Source organism: Coregonus clupeaformis, unplaced genomic scaffold, assembly GCF_020615455.1.
Source record: "Coregonus clupeaformis isolate EN_2021a unplaced genomic scaffold, ASM2061545v1 scaf0058, whole genome shotgun sequence".
In the NCBI taxonomy this organism is placed as follows: domain Eukaryota; kingdom Metazoa; phylum Chordata; class Actinopteri; order Salmoniformes; family Salmonidae; genus Coregonus; species Coregonus clupeaformis.
Window position 1 is genome coordinate 346,404 of NW_025533513.1, and position 21,838 is coordinate 368,241.

Consider the following 21,838-nt stretch of genomic DNA (forward strand, 5'->3'; position numbering starts at 1 on the left):
CCACAATGCAAATTCAAGAACAAATACATATTTTACACAAAATGGATAACAAAATGTCGATGTTTTCTATTCATCTGCACAAAATAATTGTTTTCACGTGTGTTTTTAAAGGTCTGATGAAAGTTAAAGAAAAGTTGCAGCATGATTTAGTTATCTGATGTTTGTACACGCCAGGCACTTCGGCCTTTGTCCAATAGAGTCTAACTGCAGACATCATCTCTCAGGCCCTTCATCTCTCAGGCTCCCCTCTCCAACTCCAGGACCCCTTAGTGAGTATGGTTATATGAACACAATAAAGCGATTATTGTGGCTAGTCAGATTAATATAATAGTTCGATTCAAACGTTACCAATTTCCCTAATAATCCCGTTTATATGGACACATCTGAAATCAGGCTACCTGATGGTGCTCTGATAAATGCAGAAAATCGGCATTCAAAATAAACGTTCTACCACAGAGACCATGTTATTTTTGGGAAGCATATTTGATTCTGAGTTTGGACATATAAAGTTTGTATGTGAAAACTACTTCTAAGACGCATACATTCAGTTGTTCCGAACTCACTTCACTCACGCTAAAGTGGGAGCCTCGCTCGGCTGGTGCTAGTACATTCGTAGATCAAATACACCGCTGGAACGTCGATTATTGTGTTTACATGTCCTAATAATTTTTAAGATTGCTCAGAAAACCAGGTGTTTTAATCGGTACAGTGAGGGAAAAAAGTATTTGATCCCCTGCTGATTTTGTACGTTTGCCCACTGACAAATAAATGATCAGTCTATCATTTTAATGGTAGGTTTATTTGAACAGTGAGAGACAGAATAACAACAAAAAAATCCAGAAAAACGCATGTCAAAAATGTTATAAATTGATTTGCATTTCAATTAGGGAAATAAGTATTTGACCCCCTCTCAATCAGAAAGATTTCTGGCTCCCAGGTGTCTTTTATACAGGTAACGAGCTGAGATTAGGAGCACACTCTTAAAGGGAGTGCTCCTAATCTCAGTTTGTTACCTGTATAAAAGACACCTGTCCACAGAAGCAATCAATCAATCAATCAGATTCCAAACTCTCCACCATGGCCAAGACCAAAGAGATCTCCAAGGATGTCAGGGACAAGATTGTAGACCTACACAAGGCTGGAATGGGCTACAAGACCATCGCCAAGCAGCTTGGTGAGAAGGTGACAACAGTTGGTGCGATTATTCGCAAATGGAAGAAACACAAAAGAACTGTCAATCTCCCTCGGCCTGGGGCTCCATGCAAGATCTCACCTCGTGGAGTTGCAATGATCATGAGAACGGTGAGGTATCAGCCCAGAACTACACGGGAGGATCTTGTCAATGATCTCAAGGCAGCTGGAACCATAGTCACCAAGAAAACAATTGGTAACACACTACGCCGTGAAGGACTGAAATCCTGCAGCGCCCGCAAGGTCCCCCTGCTCAAGAAACCACATATACAGGCCCGTCTGAAGTTTGCCAATGAACATCTGAATGATTCAGATGAGAACAGGGTGAAAGTGTTGTGGTCAGATGAGACCAAAATGGAGCTCTTTGGCATCAACTCAACTCGCCGTGTTTGGAGGAGGAGGAATGCTGCCTATGACCCCAAGAACACCATCCCCACCGTCAAACATGGAGGTGGAAACATTATGCTTTGGGGGTGTTTTTCTGCTAAGGGGACAGGACAACTTCACCGCATCAAAGGGACGATGGACAGGGCCATGTACCGTCAAATCTTGGGTGAGAACCTCCTTCCCTCAGCCAGGGCATTGAAAATGGGTCGTGGGTGGGTATTCCAGCATGACAATGACCCAAAACACACGTCCAAGGCAACAAAGGAGTGGCACAAGAAGAAGCACATTAAGGTCCTGGAGTGGCCTAGCCAGTCTCCAGACCTTAATCCCATAGAAAATCTGTGGAGGGAGCTGAAGGTTCGAATTGCCAAACGTCAGGCTCGAAACCTTAATGACTTGGAGAAGATCTGCAAAGAGGAGTGGGACAAAATCCCTCCTGAGATGTGCGCAAACCTGGTGACCAACTACAAGAAACGTCTGACCTCTGTGATTGCCAACATGGGTTTTGCCACCAAGTACTAAGTCATGTTTTGCAGAGGGGTCAAATACTTATTTCCCTCATTAAAATGCAAATCAATATATAACATTTTTTTCTGGATTTTTTTGTTGTTATTCTGTCTCTCACTGTTCAAATAAACCTACCATTAAAATTATAGACTGATCATGTCTTTGTCAGTGGGCAAACGTACAAAATCAGCAGGGGATCAAATACTTTTTTCCCTCACTGTTTATGCTTACTTCAATTTGGAATTTACGCTGATTAAGGTACAGTAAACAGAGTAAGGTGTTTGCATTACTATTGCATAATCTGCCTACTGCCATAATCAGTTTAATATCGAAGTATTACCATGCATGTAAACATACTTACTGATATGACTATACTGCCAAAATGGCTGAATGAATGTTAGCATAGCATTACAGCTTGTACGCTTTGTTGTGGGGATCTTAATGCTTGTGTTTAACTGACACTTTTGATATTATGTATTTCCCCTGATTGTCTATGCAGAAAAAATGTATGTCAAAAGGGAAATAAAAGTATTATCAGAGTTTTTCATTTAGCCTATGCCATCATTTTACTATAATCAATGTGCAATGTTTTAGCTTAAAATTGGTGTGTAATCTGTTGATGCGTTGGAACTGCTGGAAAACAGTGCTCAGCATGCGGGGGTGAAGGACACTGTGTACCGTTCATACGTTCATTGTGTATCAATTTAATAATAATAATAATAATAATAATATGCCATTTAGCAGACGCTTTTATCCAAAGCGACTTACAGTCATGTGTGCATACATACACTGCTCAAAAAAATAAAGGGAACACTTAAACAACACATCCTAGATCTGAATGAATGAAATAATCTTATTAAATACTTTTTTCTTTACATAGTTGAATGTGCTGACAACAAAATCACACAAAAATTATCAATGGAAATCAAATTTATCAACCCATGGAGGTCTGGATTTGGAGTCACCCTCAAAATTAAAGTGGAAACCCACACTACAGGCTGATCCAACTTTGATGTAATGTCCTTAAAACAAGTCAAAATGAGGCTCAGTAGTGTGTGTGGCCTCCACGTGCCTGTATGACCTCCCTACAACGCCTGGGCATGCTCCTGATGAGGTGGCGGATGGTCTCCTGAGGGATCTCCTCCCAGACCTGGACTAAAGCATCCGCCAACTCCTGGACAGTCTGTGGTGCAACGTGGCGTTGGTGGATGGAGCGAGACATGATGTCCCAGATGTGCTCAATTGGATTCAGGTCTGGGGAACGGGCGGGCCAGTCCATAGCATCAATGCCTTCCTCTTGCAGTAACTGCTGACACACTCCAGCCACATGAGGTCTAGCATTGTCTTGCATTAGGAGGTACCCAGGGCCAACCGCACCAGCATATGGTCTCACAAGGGGTCTGAGGATCTCATCTCGGTACCTAATGGCAGTCAGGCTGCCTCTGGCGAGCACATGGAGGGCTGTGCGGCCCCCCAAAGAAATGCCACCCCACACCATGACTGACCCACTGCCAAACCGGTCATGCTGGAGGATGTTGCAGGCAGCAGAAAGTTCTCCACGGCGTCTCCAGACTCTGTCACGTCTGTCACATGTTCTCAGTGTGTACCTGCTTTCATCTGTGAAGAGCACAGGGCGCCAGTGGTGAATTTGCCAAACTTGGTGTTCTCTGGCAAATGCCAAACGTCCTGCACGGTGTTGGGCTGTAAGCACAACCCCCACCTGTGGATGTCGGGCCCTCATACCACCCTCATGGAGTCTGTTTCTGACCGTTTGAGCAGACACATGCACATTTGTGGCCTGCTGGAGGTCATTTTGCAGGGCTCTGGCAGTGCTCCTCCTGCTCCTCCTTGCATAAAGGCGGAGGTAGCGGTCCTGTTGCTGGGTTGTTGCCCTCCTACGGCCTCCTCCACGTCTCCTGATGTACTTGCCTGTCTCCTGGTAGCGCCTCCATGCTCTGGACACTACGCTGACAGACACAGCAAACCTTCTTGCCACAGCTCGCATTGATGTGCCATCCTGGATGAGCTGCACTACCTGAGCCACTTGTGTGGGTTGTAGACTCCGTCTCATGCTACCACTAGAGTGAAGCACCGCCAGCATTCAAAAGTGACCAAAACATCAGCCAGGAAGCATAGGAACTGAGAAGTGGTCTGTGGTCACCACCTGCAGAACCACTTCTTTATTGGGGGTGTCTTGCTAATTGCCTATAATTTCCACCTGTTGTCTATTCCATTTGCACAACAGCATGTGAAATTTATTGTCAATCAGTGTTGCTTCCTAAGTGGACAGTTTGATTTCACAGAAGTGTGATTGACTTGGAGTTACATTGTGTTGTTTATGTGTTCCCTTTATTTTTTTGAGCAGTGTATTTACGTATGGGTGGTCCCGGGGATCGAACCCACTACCCTGGCGTTACAAGTGCCATGCTCTACCAATTGAGCTACAGAGGACCACAAAGTTTCGACCTAAAGTGCGTTGTCAGTCATTTGGACGCTATCCTCTCTGTGGTAAACATAAAACAATCTTCTGCTTAATGTGTCAGACCTGGAAGTGATGGTCCTCGCATTGGAGAGGGGCCTGAGAGATGATGTCTAAACTCGTCCCACCAGTAGATGGCAGTATAGAGAGGGGCCTGAGAGGTGATGGGCCTGATAGATGACAGCTGCAGTTCGACCCCTCTCCCTGCATTTGTCCACCCGAGGTCACTGAATGACAGTCTTTAGAGAGGAGACTGTAACTGCACTCACAGGTAGATGGTACCCCCACCCCACCCCCGTCGACGAAAGAAATCGCAGCAGCCCCACCCCCAAACATCTTCCCGTGCCTAGGTACTCAGCCACAGTAAAAACAGGCAATTATGGTTTCACTTCTAAAATAAAATCCATACATGGGACAATGCTGACGTAATGGCTGAGTCATCCATGCTCCGCCCGTAAGTCTTGTATCTTTGGTCGCCGCAGGCCCGCCCATTAGACGTTGTGACGGCACAGGCCGTGTTTCCAGATGCTGTTGCAATGAAGATGGACTTTGGCACTAGGTGTAATGGCTTATTTGCCGTCTGAAGCTAGCTAGCTGTGTCTCGGAGGGTTGTTTTCATCTGTCTAATCTCCGTGGGAAGGGAGCGAGAACTGGGCTAACCTCACACAGACCATCAAAAATGGACCCTGACTCGGTATTGAGAATTTGAACTGCATCGCTGGGATAAATCATTTATGCGGTCATGGCTGGGCTGATCAAGAAACAGATCCTCAAACACCTCTCCAGGTCAGTGTCAATCGATATGAACCAGGCGGAGAGACAAACGACAACTAACTCCCCAAGGGGTTTAATATGGGAACCAAGCTAGCGCGTTAGCAGCGTTGTGTTAGCGCGCGGGAGGCCACTGACGGAGCACTCACTATGCGCTGACTTGGTTAGCTAGCCAGTTACAGTATGAAAAATGTATGCACTCACTAACTGTAAGTCGCTCTGGATAAGAGCGTCTGCTAAATTACTAAAATGTAAAATGTTTGATAACTGGTGTTATTGCTAACCTTGCGTGTTGTTGTTAACGCAACTAATCTTCCTAGCCTAGACTCAATCAGTGAAGTGGTTATCCCACTGGCTATAAGGTGAATGCACCAATTTGTAAGTCGCTCTGGATAAGAGCGTCTGCTAAATGACGTAAATGTTAAGATTAGCTGGCTAGCTAACTATGTCCCGTTAATCATTGTTTAGCCAGATATAGTAAACTTGCAAGGTTACATCAATCAATGATTGCCATTAGCCACCTAGCTAGCTAGGTAAACTACACTGGTTAGCTAGCTAGCTACATAAGCTTCTGGCAGAGACAAACTAGCCATGTACTGCACTGACAGCTAGGAACGTTACCACATCCAACCTGGTCTCGGAGCATTTCGTATTATTCTGTTAATTTAGTATGATATGTTACGTTTCGTATGGTATGTATTAATTTGTGGAGGTCAATCACCCATTTCGTATGATATGTTACAAATTACAATTCGTATTATATGTTACGCATTTGCAAAACGTATATGTTACAAATTCTAGCTAGATGGCTAACATTAGCTAGGTCACTAAAGTTAACTAGGCTAGGGGTTAGGGTTAAGTTTAGGGGAAGGGTTAGCTAACATGCTAAGTAGTTAAAAAGTAGTAAGTAGTTGAAAAGTTGCTAAAGTTGTCTGTGATGAGATTCGAACTCACAACCTTTGGTTTGCTAGACGTTTACGTTATACACCCACCCATCCACGCGGACCAAACAACCACTTTAGTTTTTACCTTAAGTAACCATCTGTCTTACGTAACCATACCAAATGTAACCTATCATACTAAATAGTGTCTCGGGTTTCCATACAGAATAATACGAAATGCTCTGATACCAGGTTGCCACATCAGGGAACCATTTCATCAAGTCATTTTGGGCCATTCTGAGTGGAACACACCAACTTTACTCTCTTTACTCTCTACTGCAGGGTTTCCCAAACTCGGTCCTGGTGCAAGTTTAGTTTTTTGCCTAGTACTACACAGCTGATTTAAATGATCAAAGCTTGATGATGAGTTGGTTATTTGAGTCAGCTGTGTAGTGCTAAGGCAAAAAACAAAACATGCACCCGGAGGGGCCCCAGGACCGAGTTTGGGGAAATCTGCTCTAATGTACATTTACCAAACTCATTCCACGGAGGGGCAAGTGTCTGCAGGTTTTTGCTCCTCCCTTGTACTTGATTGATTAATTAAGATCACTGATTAGTAAGGAACTCCTCTCACCTGGTTGTCTTAATTGAAAGCAAAAAGCAAAAACCAGCAGACACTCGGCCCTCCATGGAATGAGTTTGACACCCCTGCTCTACTGTATTTACTTGCACCGGGGCTGTATGTATGTCCACTCTTGCTTGCATTAGCAGCTTGGGATAATAATGCAACTGCCACAGCCTATAGGTGACTAAGCACCTGTACACCTCATACACACATGCCTTGTTTGTTTGCCAGTACCATGGACATTGAGCCGGGAGGATAGAGGCCTTGGTTGTTGTAGGCGAAGGTTTGTGCCACCTTTTCCTCTCACAAGTATTTGATAAAGGATTAATAGTGTAAGATATTTTTCATGGTTCACGGGTCATGGAGAGAAAATACCACCAGAGACTGAGTCCAAACAATAGAGTCCCTATGTTTCCAACACAGTCATCAGTTGTCCTACCCATTGTTATCGACAGCTTTCAGCTAGGCACATGCATTATTTATTGTTCCACGTTGGTGCCCAGAGGGAAGTTCATCAAAATACTTACCCATTATATTCTAAGGGGAGAACTTCTCCATTCTCCATAATAACATCAATTCCACCATTACATATTCAGTTGAGCCTACCTACAACTGACTGATTATGATCCAAAAGCATTCACGGCCTTACACCTGTAGCTCCTAGAAAACTGTCTTTGAACAATACATGATAACGCCTATAAAAATAAAGGTTAGATAAAACCTTAAACCTTTGAGATGTAGGTTAAACCTCCCATGTTACCGGCTGGATAAAAATGAATGACTTGCAAACTGTTTGGATTGACACAGAACAGTAAGCTTTGTTATAGTCACACACAATGCAGTTAAACAAGTGTTATAGCTTTAGAAATGGGAAAGTGCATTAGGCTTTTTAATGCATTGCTTCCTGCCAGCAATGCATTGTGAACAAAAGCCTTTGACTTTCAGTATTACCAGTGGAGCCCTTGGTATTTATGTGGCAAGGCAGAAGCTTTGATGGCTAATGGTTGCTGTACCCTTCATGGTCCCACAAACAATGGCCACAGCCAAGTTTTACATACACAGCCCTTGACTGTCATGTAATTTAAGCCTTGTTCACACTGTAGGCCTTAATGTTCAAATCTGTTTTGGAATACTGACTGTCCAAACAGCAAGTTACAAGTGACCAAATCGGATGTGTGTGTTCAGACAGAAGTCATTTGCTGACATGGCTAAGCTAGTATTCATAGTAACGACGGTTGTGTGTGTTTTCAGTGGTGTAGGCTGATTGGTGGTGGTGCTTGTGCTTCCTATCACTCAGAAGTTATGTAGCAAGCTAAGGTGGCAACAATGCCTGCCATGGACGTTTCCCAGTTGATTTTAACGTTCAAAATCATAGTGTAGGAACACTTTTAAAGTGTGTTTTTGGCTAGCCTCAGCTAGCCAACTAGGTAGCTGTTTAGCTTTCTAGCACATTCACTAATTTGTTTGTAAACAATTAACAAGCTAGTTAGCTACCACATGTTTTTTAAACTGTCAACAGAGTAGCTGTCAAGGAACAAGATATTCCTAATAAGTCTGAAAACCACTTGAAGGCAAATAAATCAGATTTGACCATTCAGACACAAGCCGCATGGCCAAGAATCAGATTTGTATCTGATTTCAAACCAACTACGTAGGTGGTTTGAAATGTGGCCTGAAATATCAGATTTCATGTGCTTTTGGCTGTTCAGACTGCAGGAAAATGAACAGATTCGAATCGGATATGCAACAAAATAGGATTTGAATCACTTCAAACTGCCAATGTGAACAAAGCTTTAGTGTCCTATAACATTGGATTGTGTGTGTGTGTGTGCGCATTACCATTGGCGTCAACAGGACCGGGGGAATTATGTCATTATCAGTCCCTAGGGTCGTCACGTGAATGTTCAAGCATTCAGCGCCGACGGAGATGGCAGCCTCGCGACTAGCTCTTAGGAAACTTTGCGGTATTTCGTTTTTTTATGTATTATTTTTTATATTATTAGCTCAGGAAATATTTTGTGTCATTACATACAGCCGGGAAGAACTATTGGATATCAGAGCGGCGGTAACTCACCAGAACTACCAGCATTATGACCAGGAATACGACTTCCCCGAAGCAGATCCTTTGTTCGCTCTCCCCAGAGCAATTGAACTGATTCCAGAGGCCGACCCAAAACATCGCCGGCGGAGGAGAGGCACTCGAGGCGGCCTGCTGGTTCGACTTAGGATGCGCGCACACCACCAACCGCTTCCAAGTATATTACTCACTAATGTTCAGTCTTTCGATAACAAAGTTGATGAGCTCAGGGCAAGGATTTCTTTCCAGAGATACATCAGGGCCTGTAACATACATTGTTTCACGGAAACATGGCTCTCTCGGGATACTCTGTCGGAATCGGTCCAACCAGAGGGATTCTCAGTTCATCACGCAGATATAAATAAATATCTCTCCGGGAAGCAAATAAATGCTTCACAGAGTTCAAGTAACAGACACATCTCAACATCAACTGTTCAGAGGAGACTGTGTGAATCAGGCCTTCATGGTCGAATTGCTGCAAAGAAACCACTACTAAAGGACACCAATAAGAAGAAGAAGAAGAAGAAGAAGAAGAGACTTGCTTGGGCCAAGAAACACGAGCAATGGACATTAGACCGGTGGAAATGTGTCCTTTGGTCTGGAGTCCAGATTGGAGATATTTCATTCTTTGTGAGACGCGGCGTGGGTGAACGGATGATCTCCGCATTTGTATTTCCCACCGTAAAGCATGGAGGACATTCAGATAGAAATATATAATGTAGAACAGACATGCTTCTGTCATGTAGAATAGGAAAAACATAATGTCCGCTCTATACTGGGCATTTTTCTATCTGCAACGACCTCCTGAAGGCAGGAGTGAAAGGCTGACTCTTGCCTTCAAGGCCTTGTATGTCAAAACATTGGCCTGTGAGAACACACAATGCGAGTTTGGCGGGTGGTGTGAGGTGTTTCCACCAACAGTGTGCTGCTCTTAGGTGACCCCGAGGGTGAGTTGATAAAGATGTCCCTCTCCCCATTAAACCAGGTATCGACATGGCCCAGGGCCAGACACAGCAGGGTCAGGGGTTACACACACACACACACACACACACACACACACACTCAGAGACTCTAAAACGTGCACGCATAAACAACACACACTGATGTGACCTTATAGAAAACACACACACAGTGAGGTTGGGCCTGTGTGTGTGTGTGTGGTCCACTCAGTATTGAGTGTGTCAGGGAGCCCTGGCCTGTGCTGTTAAATATTCATTCTACTGAGGCTCACTGTGATCAGGTGTCAACGTTGCTTCAGTCACCTGCTCAGCTGTCTTTCTCTCTATATATCTGTCCATCTCTTTCTCTCTCTACATCTTACCTTCACCCCCTGTCTGGCAGGCTATGTCAGTGTTTCTCCTCAAAAAAATGTGTTCTAGCCCAGCACTAACACATTTGATTCAACTAGTGGTCTCTTTGGCACGGCTTGATGATGCGTGCAGGAGTGTGACTGGGCTGATGGGCGGATGATAGATGGAGGAATACCTACACACAGCCGCTAAATGCAAATAATAACCACAGGGTCAGAGAGTCGGAGAGAGAAGACACACAGCCGCTAAATGCAAATAATAACCACAGGGTCAGAGAGTCGGAGAGAGAAGACACACAGCCGCTAAATGCAAATAATAACCACAGGGTCAGAGAGTCGGAGAGAGAAGACACACAGCCGCTAAATGCAAATAATAACCACAGGGTCAGAGAGAGAAGACACACAGCCGCTAAATGCAAATAATAACCACAGGGTCAGAGAGTCGGAGAGAGAAGACACACAGCCGCTAAATGCAAATAATAACCACAGGGTCCGAGAGTCGGAGAGAGAAGACACACAGCCGCTAAATGCAAATAATAACCACAGGGTCAGAGAGTCGGAGAGAGAAGACACACAGCCGCTAAATGCAAATAATAACCACAGGGTACGAGAGTCGGAGAGAGAAGACGGAGAGGGGAAAGGGGCTGGCTAGGAAGAGTCTATAGTGTTTTAATCTAAGAACATTCCAAAAATGACAGCGAGGAACATGCTTTGGGGAAAAAGGTGCTGAGGTTTTGGAATTCAGTTATTTTCTTATTCATTCAAACCTGCTTGTGCTAACCAGGTTTGCTGGCTCAGTCAAAAGCAACACAGGAAACAAAAGTGACCAATTGAATGAGTTGTTTCTTGAAGGGAAACCGTTTAACACAAAGCCTTTGTGGAGTTGGGTCTACTTTACTAGAATAAAGACTTGTGTGTCATTTGCAATAAAGAAATAAGGCCTATTTTCTCCATAATAATTCATAGAAAATGGTGTATCCAAAATGGATTCTAGCGTACTTGATAGAGTGAAGAAGAAACCATTTGGAACACAACGTAAGGACATTAACTAGAAGACTTACAAGACAGTGTTTTCAAAATGGACACTCACTATACTAGACACTTTGAAACAATAGGAAAACATTAAAAGAAGGCAGTGTTGTGAGAATGGACACGTTTGTTTAATAGAATAAAGAAATTGTTTGGAGCACACACGCCAACTCAATAAAGACAGTGTTGTCAGATTGGACACAAGCGTTGTACTTAGGCCTAATAAAATGAAGGCCATTTCTCCTGCACACAGGCAGGTTTCTTTGGTTTATTTCCATTGAGTTGTGAGAACAGAAACAGAATCGCCCTCAGAACTAGGTTTGCCTAGTGATAATCTGCAGTTAGATCATAGGTTAATCTAATGAAGTAGAATTTCTAATTTAATCTGTAGAATGGACGCGCACGTGCGTGCGCACACACACTTTCTATCTTTGAAGAGACTCCTGAATTTAATAAGTTCTGCCAGGCGACTCTGGTTCATCCCTCAAAGAATAGCCCAAGTGTGTGTGTGTGTCCTGAGGATGGTTGCTCCAGAAAAAGTGACCTTGTCATCCCTTGTTTAGATTGACTCAGTCAAAGGTGGGGAAACTCCTGTGGGTCGGATGACAATACACACACCAGCAACAAACCGTGTGCCAAACCGAATGGCGCACACACACACACACACACACACACACACACACACACACACACACAGGGCAATGTAATATTTATGGCTCTGATGGAGGCAGGGAGAAGGTTAGCCTTACAGGCCCCAATTACAGAACCTGTAGAGACCATGGCCAAAAGTTGTGTGTGTGTAATACAAATACAGACGAACACACACCAGCTATGACGGTGAAGAGTGGGTGAATCATGCTAATTAAAATCAGGATTCTGTAGCTCAATTGGTAGAGCATGGCACTTGTAACGCCAGGGTAGTGGGTTTGATCCCCGGGACCACCCATACGTAAAAATTTATGCACACATGACTGTAAGTCGCTTTGGATAAAAGCGTCTGCTAAATGGCATATTATTATTAACCTAGGCCTCTCCTATTACCTCGGCCACCTAATCATCCACCTCAATCTAATTTGTCTCCTTCGACTTCTGTTGTAAATTATCATTTATTTAATAACTCTGCTCTATGGCAGATTATATCTTATAATAAAAAGAAATGTCCCATTTGAGACTAAACAAAACAGTAAACAAAGATCAGCACACAAAGTTAGACATGGAACATCCTCACACTGTGCTGAGAGTCTCTTGACTGGATGAGCTTCTGCTGCCTCTGAATAATGTACTTGAAAGGGAGTTGCTGCCCCGAAGCACAGATCTAGGATCAGCTTACCCTCCCCAATCCTAACCTCAACAGTTGGATAAGGAGTGAAAACTGACCTCAGATCAGCGTGTAGGGGTTACTTAATCTTATTCGGTCTTCAATATGGTATAGCCTATGGGTTGTGATGGGGACAAATGAATCATGCTATATAAGTTACCAGGCCATCGATTGTATCAGAGTTGTGAATCTGTCTAGTGGTTATTAAAACATTGGTTAAAGGATGTTATTTAAATGTTAGCTGAATGTTGTTACTGAGGCCTACATTAGCTGAATGTTGCAGCACAGTTGGGCGCTTTGATCTGGCCCTATTTAACAGCATGGTGCTTCTATCTGTGTCAGATTAGCTGCCTGCCAACCAGGTACCTAACAAGATTACAGCAGTCAAACCATGGCCGTCTCTGCATCATTAACATTTGTGTGTGTCGACTGTGTTGTCGTGCTTAGGTTGTGGTGTAATGTACACTACCGGTAAAACGTTTTAGAACACCTACTCATTTCAAGGGTTTTTCTTTATTTTTACTATTTTCTACATTGTAGAATAATAGTGAAGACATCAAAACCTATGAAATAACACATATGGAATCATGTAGTAACCAAAAAGTGTTAAACAAATAATATAATAAATTATAAAATGTTTTTATTTTTTAGATTCTTCAAAGTAGTCACCCTTTGCCTTGATGACAGCTTTGCACACTCTTGGCATTCTCTCAACCAGCTTCATGATGTAGTCACCTGGAATGCATTTCAATTAACAGGTGTGCCGCCTTAAAAGTTAATTTGTGGAATTTCTTTCCTTCTTAATGCGTTTGAGCCAATCAGTTGTGTTGTGACAAGGTAGGGGGGTATACAGAAGATTAGCCCTATTTGGTAAAAGACCAAGTCCATATTATGGCAAGAACAGATCAAATAAGCAAAGAGAAACGACAGTCCATCATTACTTTTAAGACATGAAGGTCAGTCAATCTGGAAAATTTCAAGAGCTTTGAAAGTTTCTTCAAGTGCAGTCGCAAAAGCCATCAAGCACTATGATGAAACTGGCTCTCATGAGGACCGCCACAGCAATGGAAGACCCAGAGTTACAGTGAGGGGAAAAAAGTATTTGATCCCCTGCTGATTTTGTATGTTTGCCCACTGACAAAGAAATGATCAGTCTATCATTTTAATGGTAGGTTTATTTGAACAGTGAGAGACAGAATAACAACAAAAAAATCCAGAGAAACGCATGTCAAAAATGTTATAAATTGATTTGTATTTTTATGAGGGAAATAAGTATTTGACTCCCTCTCAATCAGAAAGATTTCTGGCTCCCAGGTGTCTTTTATACAGGTAACGAGCTGAGATTAGGAGCACACTCTTAAAGGGAGTGCTCCTAATCTCAGCTTGTCATCTGTATAAAAGACACCTGTCCACAGAAGCAATCAATCAATCAGATTCCAAACTCTCCACCATGGCCAAGACCAAAGAGCTCTCCAAGGATGTCAGGGACAAGATTGTAGACCTACACAAGGCTGGAATGGGCTACAAGACCATCGCCAAGCAGCTTGGTGAGAAGATGACAACAGTTGGTGCGATTATTCGCAAATGGAAGAAACACAAAATAACTGTCAATCTCCCTCGGCCTGGGGCTCCATGCAAGATCTCACCTCGTGGAGTTGCAATGATCATGAGAACGGTGAGGAATCAGCCCAGAAATACACGGGAGGATCTCAAGGCAGCTGGGACCATAGTCACCAAGAAAACAATTGGTAACACACTACGCCGTGAAGGACTGAAATCCTGCAGCGCCCGCAAGGTCCCCCTGCACAAGAAAGCACATATACAGGCCCGTCTGAAGTTTGCGAATGAACATTGAATGATTCAGAGGAGAACTGGGTGAAAGTGTTGTGGTCAGATGAGACCAAAATCGAGCCCTTTGGCATCAACTCAACTCGCCGTGTTTGGAGGAGGAGGAATGCTGCCTATGACCCCAAGAACACCATCCCAGCCATCAAACATGGAGGTGGAAACATTATGCTTTGGGGGTGTTTTTCTGCTAAGGGGACAGGACAACTTCACCGCATCAAAGGGACGATGGACGGGGCCATGTACCGTCAAATCTTGGGTGAGAACCTCCTTCCTTCCCAGGGCATTGAAAATCGGTCGTGGATGGGTATTCCAGCATGACAATGACCCAAAACACACGGCCAAGGCAACCAATGAGTGGCTCAAGAGGAAGCACATTAAGGTCCTGGAGTGGCCTAGCCAGTCTCCAGACCTTAATCCCATAGAAAAGCTGTGGAGGGAGCTGAAGATTTGAGTTGCCAAACGTCAGCCTCGAAACCTTAATGACTTGGAGAAGATTTGCAAAGAGGAGTGGGACAAAATCCCTCCTGAGATGTGTGCAAACCTGGTGGCCAACTACAAGAAACGTCTAACCTCTGTGATTGCCAACATGGGTTTTGCCACCAAGTACTAAGTCATGTTTTGCAGAGGGGTCAAATACTTATTTCCCTCATTAAAATGCAAATCAATTTATAACATTTTTGACGTGTTTTTCTTGATTGTTTTGTTGTTATTCTGTCTCACACTGTTAAAATAAATCTACCATTAATATTATAGACTGATCATGTCTTTGTCAGTGGGCAAACGTACAAAATCAGCAGGGGATCAAATACTTTTTTTCCCTCACCATACCTCTGCTGCAGAGGATAAGTTCATCAGAGTTACCAGCCTCAGAAAATGCAGCCCAAATAAATGCTTGACAGAGTTCAAGTAACAGACACATCTCAACATCAACTGTTCAGAGGGGACTGTGTGAATCAGGCCTTCATGGTCGAATTGCTGCAAAGAAACCACTACTAAAGGACACCAATAAGAAGAAGAGACTTGCTTGGGCCAAGAAACACGCGCAATGGACATTAAACCAGTGGAAATGTGTCCTTTGGTCTGGAGTCCAAATTTGAGATTGTTGGTTCCAACCGCTGTATCTTTGTGAGACGCGGTGTGGGTGAACGGATGATCTCCGCATGTGTATTTCCCACCGTAAAGCATGGAGGAGGAGGTGTGATGGTGTGGGGGTGCTTTGCTGGTGACACTGTCTGTGATTAATTTTAAATTCAAGGCACACTTAACCAGCATGGCTACCACAGCATTCTGCAGCGATATGCCATCCCATCTGGTTTGGGCTTAGTCCCACTTTCATTTGTTTTTCAACAGGAAAATGACCCAACACACCTCCAGGCTGTGTAAGGGCTATTTTACCAAGAAGGAGAGAGATTGAGTGCTGCATCAGATGACCTGGCCTCCACAATCCCCCGACCTCAACCAAATTGAGATGGTTTGGGATGAGTCGGACTGCAGAGTGAAGGAAAAGAAGCCAACAAGTGCTCCGCATATGTGGGAACTCCTTCAAGACTGTTGGAAAAGCATTCCAGGTGAAGCTGGTTGAGAGAATGCCAAGAGTGTGCAAAGCTGTCATCAAGGCAAAGGGTGGTTATTTGAAGAATCTCAAATATAAAAAATATTTTGATTTGTATAACACTATTTTGGTTACTACATGATTCCATATGTGTTATTTCGTAGTTTTGATGTCTTCACTATTATTCTACAATGTAGAAAATAATACAAATAAAGAACTCCTTGAATGAGGAGGTGTTCTAAAACTTTTGACTGGTAGTGTAGATCAATAAAATGAGTTAACTTAGTCAAACAGGCTAGATATGGGCAGACACACACACTTGTGGTGTACAAACCGAAATAGGTTGTTGTGTGGAATGTGGATTGATAAAATCCGGCAGTGAGTTACTGGGAACTCTATCTGTAAACAGTAATTAGGACAATGACCTTTTGCCTGGTATGTGGGTGTTTGACTAACTACTAACCACACTCTGGTAGGGTGTCTAGGGACTATGGTACAAGGTCATGGGCACAGTGTGTGTTGGAGCTTTGAGCAGGGCCTAGCGATGGAACCCACCCACGCGTCAAGGACACACACACTCATTGGCTGTGCTACCTCTGATGAAAGATATGAGTTGGGAAACCCTTACATTTGAGAGAGTGTGATCCTCAAGTTCACACTGCCCCCCCTTGAGTACGGTTTTAAGAGGCAGCAGACATGTCACTGTCTCCATCTTGTCCAAGACTGTAATTTGACTTTCAGCAGAACCCTATAATCTTCCATAACAGACCTATAGGCCTACCTCATCTCTCCCTCTCTTTTCCTATCTGGCCTCTCTTCTAGGTATTTATTAGGGTCCCCATTAGCCGCTGCAAAAGCATCAGCTACTCTTCCCTAGGTCTACATGAAGCCTGACATAATAAATAGTAGAGCACATTATTAGTCAAGGACTGAAATATGTACATTTAAAACGTCGCACGTAGCCTACATATCAGTACATACACACAATATCTAGGTCTAATACATAGTACAGTGCACATTACAATACAATATCTATAAAATGGCTGTCTCTCTCCACAGGCCCCTTTGTGCAGTAAGGTGTTATTTTATCTGTTTTCTGAAACTGGTTTTATTGCAAGCTTGAGTTACCTGGGGTTGCAGAGAGTTCCATGTAGTCAATCTCTCCTCAATTTAAGAGATTGACATGCATGTTACTGACACTTTCCCTCTGTGTATATCTAAGTGCGATACGTGCTGCTTTGTTCTGTACCAACTCCAATTTACCTATGTCCTTCTTTGCCGCACATGACCACACAGCTGGGCAGTAGTCCAAGTGCGACAAAACTAGGTCCTGTAGGACCTGTCTGGTCAACTGAGATGTCAAGAAGGCAGAGCACCCAGCAGTTTAGTCTCCTCAACTTGCTCAATAGCCACATTATTCAATAATAGATCTAAATGAGGTTTAGCATTGAGAGTAATTTGTCCCAAAAATTATGCTTTTAGATTTTTTTAAATATTTAGCACCAGCCTATTGCTAGTTGCCCATTCTAAAACTGACTGGAGCTCTATGTTAAGTGTTTCAATTATTTATTTTACTGTTGCAGCCAGCATACATAGACACACAGGTTTTATTCAAGGTCAATGTAAGGTCATTTGTAAAAACAGAAAACAATAATGGCCCTAGCAGGCTGCCCTGCAGTATACCACACTCAACTTAATTTGCATGAGAAAGGCTTCCATTAACGAAAACCCTCTGTGATCTATTAGATTGGTAATTCTCAATCCATAATAAGGCAGAGGATGCAAATCCATAACACCTATTTTTTCAGCAATAGGTTATGATCAATGACATCAAAAGCTGCACTGAAGTCTAACAAAACAGCTCCCACAATCTTCTTACTATCAATTTATTTCAGCCAATCATCAGTCATTTGTGTCAGTGCCAAGCATGTTGAGTGCCCTTCCCTATAAGCATGCTGAAAGCCTTATTGTTAATTTGTTTTCTGTAAAATAACTTTGTATTTGATCAACAAAAATAAATTATCCAAAAGTTTGCTTATCACTTGTAACAGGCTGATTGGTCGATTGGTCGGCTCCTGTGTCTCTTCTAGACTATCCCTCTCTCTTCTATCTTTCTTGTCAGCCATTATCTTTCTTGTTGTCCGTTATCTTTCTTGTCGGCCGTTATCTTTCTTGTCCGGCCTCTCTGCCTTTATTTTTCTCTCTACTTCTCCCTGGTGGAAAGAGAGAGAGGGGGATTGTACTCTGTAATGAATTGTGCCAATAAATGCAATTCTCTCTCCTTTCGCTTGGTCTCTCCCTCCCAAAAGCAAGGGTGTCTTGTATTTGTGATTATGATGATGTATGATAAGGGCTTCTTTCCTTGATGTTGAATGATTAACAAAAATACTAATTTTCTCCTCTCCTTACTCCTCCCCCTGCAGGTTTGCTAAGAACCTGTCCCCAGACAAGATCAACCTGAGCACGTTGAAGGGCGAGGGCCAGCTCACCAACCTGGAGCTGGATGAGGAGGTACTGCAGAGCATGTTGGACCTGCCCACCTGGCTGGCCATCAACAAAGTGGGCTGCAACAAGGCCGCCATCCGGGTAAGAGAGAGGGAGACGCACACACACCTGCACTCTGGGCGGCGTGTTCTGCCTTTGTCCCTCTCCTCAGATGAACCCCGCCAAATTAGTCCATATTTCAACTTTATTGTCTGCTACCTCTTATCTCTCTCTCCCCCTGCCCCCCCCTCTCTCTCACACACACACACACTCTCACTCTCTCCCACTCTTTCATTCTCCCTTGTCTCCATCGTAATGATAGCGGTGGATATAGAAGTGCACTGAGATGAACTGTGTGTGTGTGTCTGTATGCACACATCCTCTGACACTCCCTGTAGATAGTGAAGGAGCAGAATAACAACTAACTCTGTTACTCAGGTCTCTACTACCAGCCTTCTCCTTCCTGAAACCCCCAGCTTTTCTTTGCCCTAATGGTTGACTCTCTCTCTCTCTCTCTCTCTCTCTCTCTCTCTCTCTCTCTCTCTCTCTCTCTCTCTCTCTCTCTTTCTCTCTCTCTCTGTCTCTCTCTCTCTCTCTCTCTCTCTCTCTCTCTCTCTCTCTCTCTCTCTCTCTCTCTCTCTCTCTCTCTCTCTCTCTCTCTCTCTCTCTCTCTCTCTCTCTCTCTCTCTCTCTCTCTCTCTCTCTCTCACTCATGCATTTATCTCGGTCTACTCCATTCTCTTTCCATCCCCCCCTTTCTCTATTCACAAATTAATCTTATCATCTCTGCTGTCTCATGACTTCATCTTATCATCTCTTTTTATTTATTTTTATTTAACCAGGTAAGCCAGTTGAGAACAAGTTCTCATTTACAACTGCGACCTGGCCAAGATAAAGCAAAGCAGTGCGATAAAAACAACAACACATACATATGGGGGTTAACAAAACATAAAGTCAAAAATACAAACAGAAAATATATATACAGTGTGTGCGAATGTAGTAAGTTATGGAGGTAAGGCAATAAATAGGCCATAGTGCAAAATAGTTACAATTTTGTATTAAACTGGAATGATAGATGTGCAAAAGATGATGTGCAAATAGAGATACTGGGGTGCAAATTAGCAAAATAAATAACAATATGGGGATGAGGTAGTTGGGTGGGCTAATTTCAGAATGGCTGTGTACAGGTGCAGTGATCGGTAAGCTGCTCTGACAACTGACGCTTACATTTTGTGAGGGAGATAAGTGTCCAGCTTCAGAGATTTTTGCAGTTCGTTCCAGTCATTGGCAGCAGAGAACTGGAAGGAATGGCGGCCAAAGGAGGTGTTGGCTTTGGGGATGACCAGTGAGATATACCTGCTGGAGTGCAGACTACGGGTGGGTGTTGCTATGGTGACCAGTGAGCTAAGGTAAGACGGGGATTTGCCTAGCAGTGATTTATAGATGACCTGGAGCCAGTGGGTTTGGCGACGAATATGTAATGAGGGCCAGCCAACAAGAGCGTACAGGTCACAATGGTGGGTAGTATATGGGGCTTTGGTGAGAAAACGGATGGCACTGTGATAGACTACATCCATTTTGCTGAGTAGAGTGTTGGAGGCTATTTTGTAAATGACATCGCCCAAGTCAAGGATCGGTAGGATAGTCAGTTTTACGAGGGCATGTTTGGCAGCATGAGTGAAGGAGGCTTTGTTGCGAAATAGGAAGCCGATTCTAGATTTAACTTTGGATTGGATATTCTTAATGTGAGTCTGGAAGGAGAGTTTACAGTCTAACCAGACACCTAGGTATTTGTAGTTGTCCACATACCCGTCTAGAGTAGTGATTCTAGTCAGGTGGGCGGGTGCAAGCAGCGTTCGGTTGAAGAGCATGCATTTCGTTTTACTAGTGTTTAAGAGCAGTTGGAGGCTACGGAAGGAGTGTTGTATGGCATTGAAGCTCGTTTGGAGGTTTGTTAACAGTGTCCAATGAAGGGCCAGATGTATACAAAATGGTGTCGTCCGCATAGAGGTGGATCCGAGCTTCACCAGCAGCAAGAGCAACATCATTGATATACACAGAGAATAGAGTCGGCCCGAGGATTGAACCCTGTGGCACCCCCATAGAGACGGCCAGAGGTCCAGACAACAGGCCCTCCGATTTGACGCATTGAGCTCTATCTGAGAAGTAGTTGGTGAACCAGGCGAGGCAGTCATTAGAGAAACCAAGGCTATTTAGTCTGCCAATAAGAATGCGGTGGTTGACAGAGTCGAAAGCCTCGGCCAGGTCGATGAAGACGGCTGCGCAGTACTGTCTTTTATCGATCGCGGTTATAATATAAATATCTCTGCTGTCTCATGACTTCATCTTGTCACCTCTGCTGTCTCATGACTTCATCTTTTTATCACTGCTGTCTCATGTTGTCATCGCTGCTGTGTCATGATGTCATCTTGTCATCGCTGCTCTCTCATGACTTCAACTTAGCATCTCTGTCTCATGCAATAAATTCTAACAGGTAGAGTGGGGAGCCACCCAGCGTTGAAACTGAAAGGATAAAGTTTTGTCTTCTGAAATTGTCTTCAGTTCTATCTGTCTGTCTCGCTGGCTGGCTGGCTGTTTTCCTAGACGAGGCCCATTGAGTGTCACTAACTTCGCTTTATTGCTGTGTCACACTTGCTGTGCAATGTCCTTGGTGCAATGCTGCAGTCGTAATAGCCCAATCATTGAGGTGTGTGTGTACCTGGTCCTCGGGGACCATGCTCTTCCTCTGCTGGGCAGACTTGTCCATGGCCTCGCTGAGTGACTTAGCGTACTGGACCCACAGCAGGTCATCTAGGATCAGGATCAGCTTAGAGGCCACCACGTTACAGTCCTTGGAGTTTGGCCAGTGCGTTACAGAGCTCTGGTCATCTAGCTTAAAGGAACAGTGAAACAGTGGGCTTGGTCATCTAGCCTAAAGGAACAATGAAACACTGGGCTTGGTCATCTAGCCAATAGGAACAGTGAACCAGTGGGCTTGATCATCTAGCCAATAAGAACAGTGAAACAATGGGCTTGGTCATCTAGCCAAGAGGTACAGTGGGCTTGGTCATCTAGCCAAGAGGTACAGTGGGCTTGGTCATCTAGCCAAGAGGTACAGTGGGCTTGGTCATCTAGCCAAGAGGAACAGTGGGCTTGGTCATCTAGCCAAGAGGAACAGTGGGCTTGGTCATCTAGCCAAGAGGAACAGTGGGCTTGGTCATCTAGCCAAGAGGAACAGTGGGCTTGGTCATCTAGCCAAGAGGAACAGTGGGCTAGGTCATCTAGCCAAGAGGAACAGTGGGCTTGGTCATCTAGCCAAGAGGAACAGTGGGCTTGGTCATCTAGCCAAGAGGAACAGTGGGCTTGGTCATCTAGCCAAG

At 43.9% G+C, this 21,838-nt stretch overlaps 1 protein-coding gene across 3 annotated transcripts in view; it reads left to right on the top strand.

The window, feature by feature from the left end:
* Positions 1 to 4,965: 4,965 nt before the first annotated feature.
* LOC121549461 (UHRF1-binding protein 1-like) overlaps positions 4,966 to 21,838 on the top strand; it is a 46,991-nt gene continuing 30,118 nt past the window's right edge. For 2 of the 3 annotated variants that reach the window (XM_041861270.2, XM_041861276.2), the window contains exons 1-2: positions 4,969 to 5,350; positions 18,398 to 18,560. In XM_041861270.2, coding sequence (XP_041717204.2) covers positions 5,307 to 5,350; positions 18,398 to 18,560 — 207 coding nt within the window. In that variant the 5' untranslated portion in view covers positions 4,969 to 5,306. Of the gene's footprint in view, positions 5,351 to 18,397; positions 18,561 to 21,838 lie in introns of all 3 variants that reach the window. The other variant, XM_041861264.2, reaches the window with a different exon arrangement.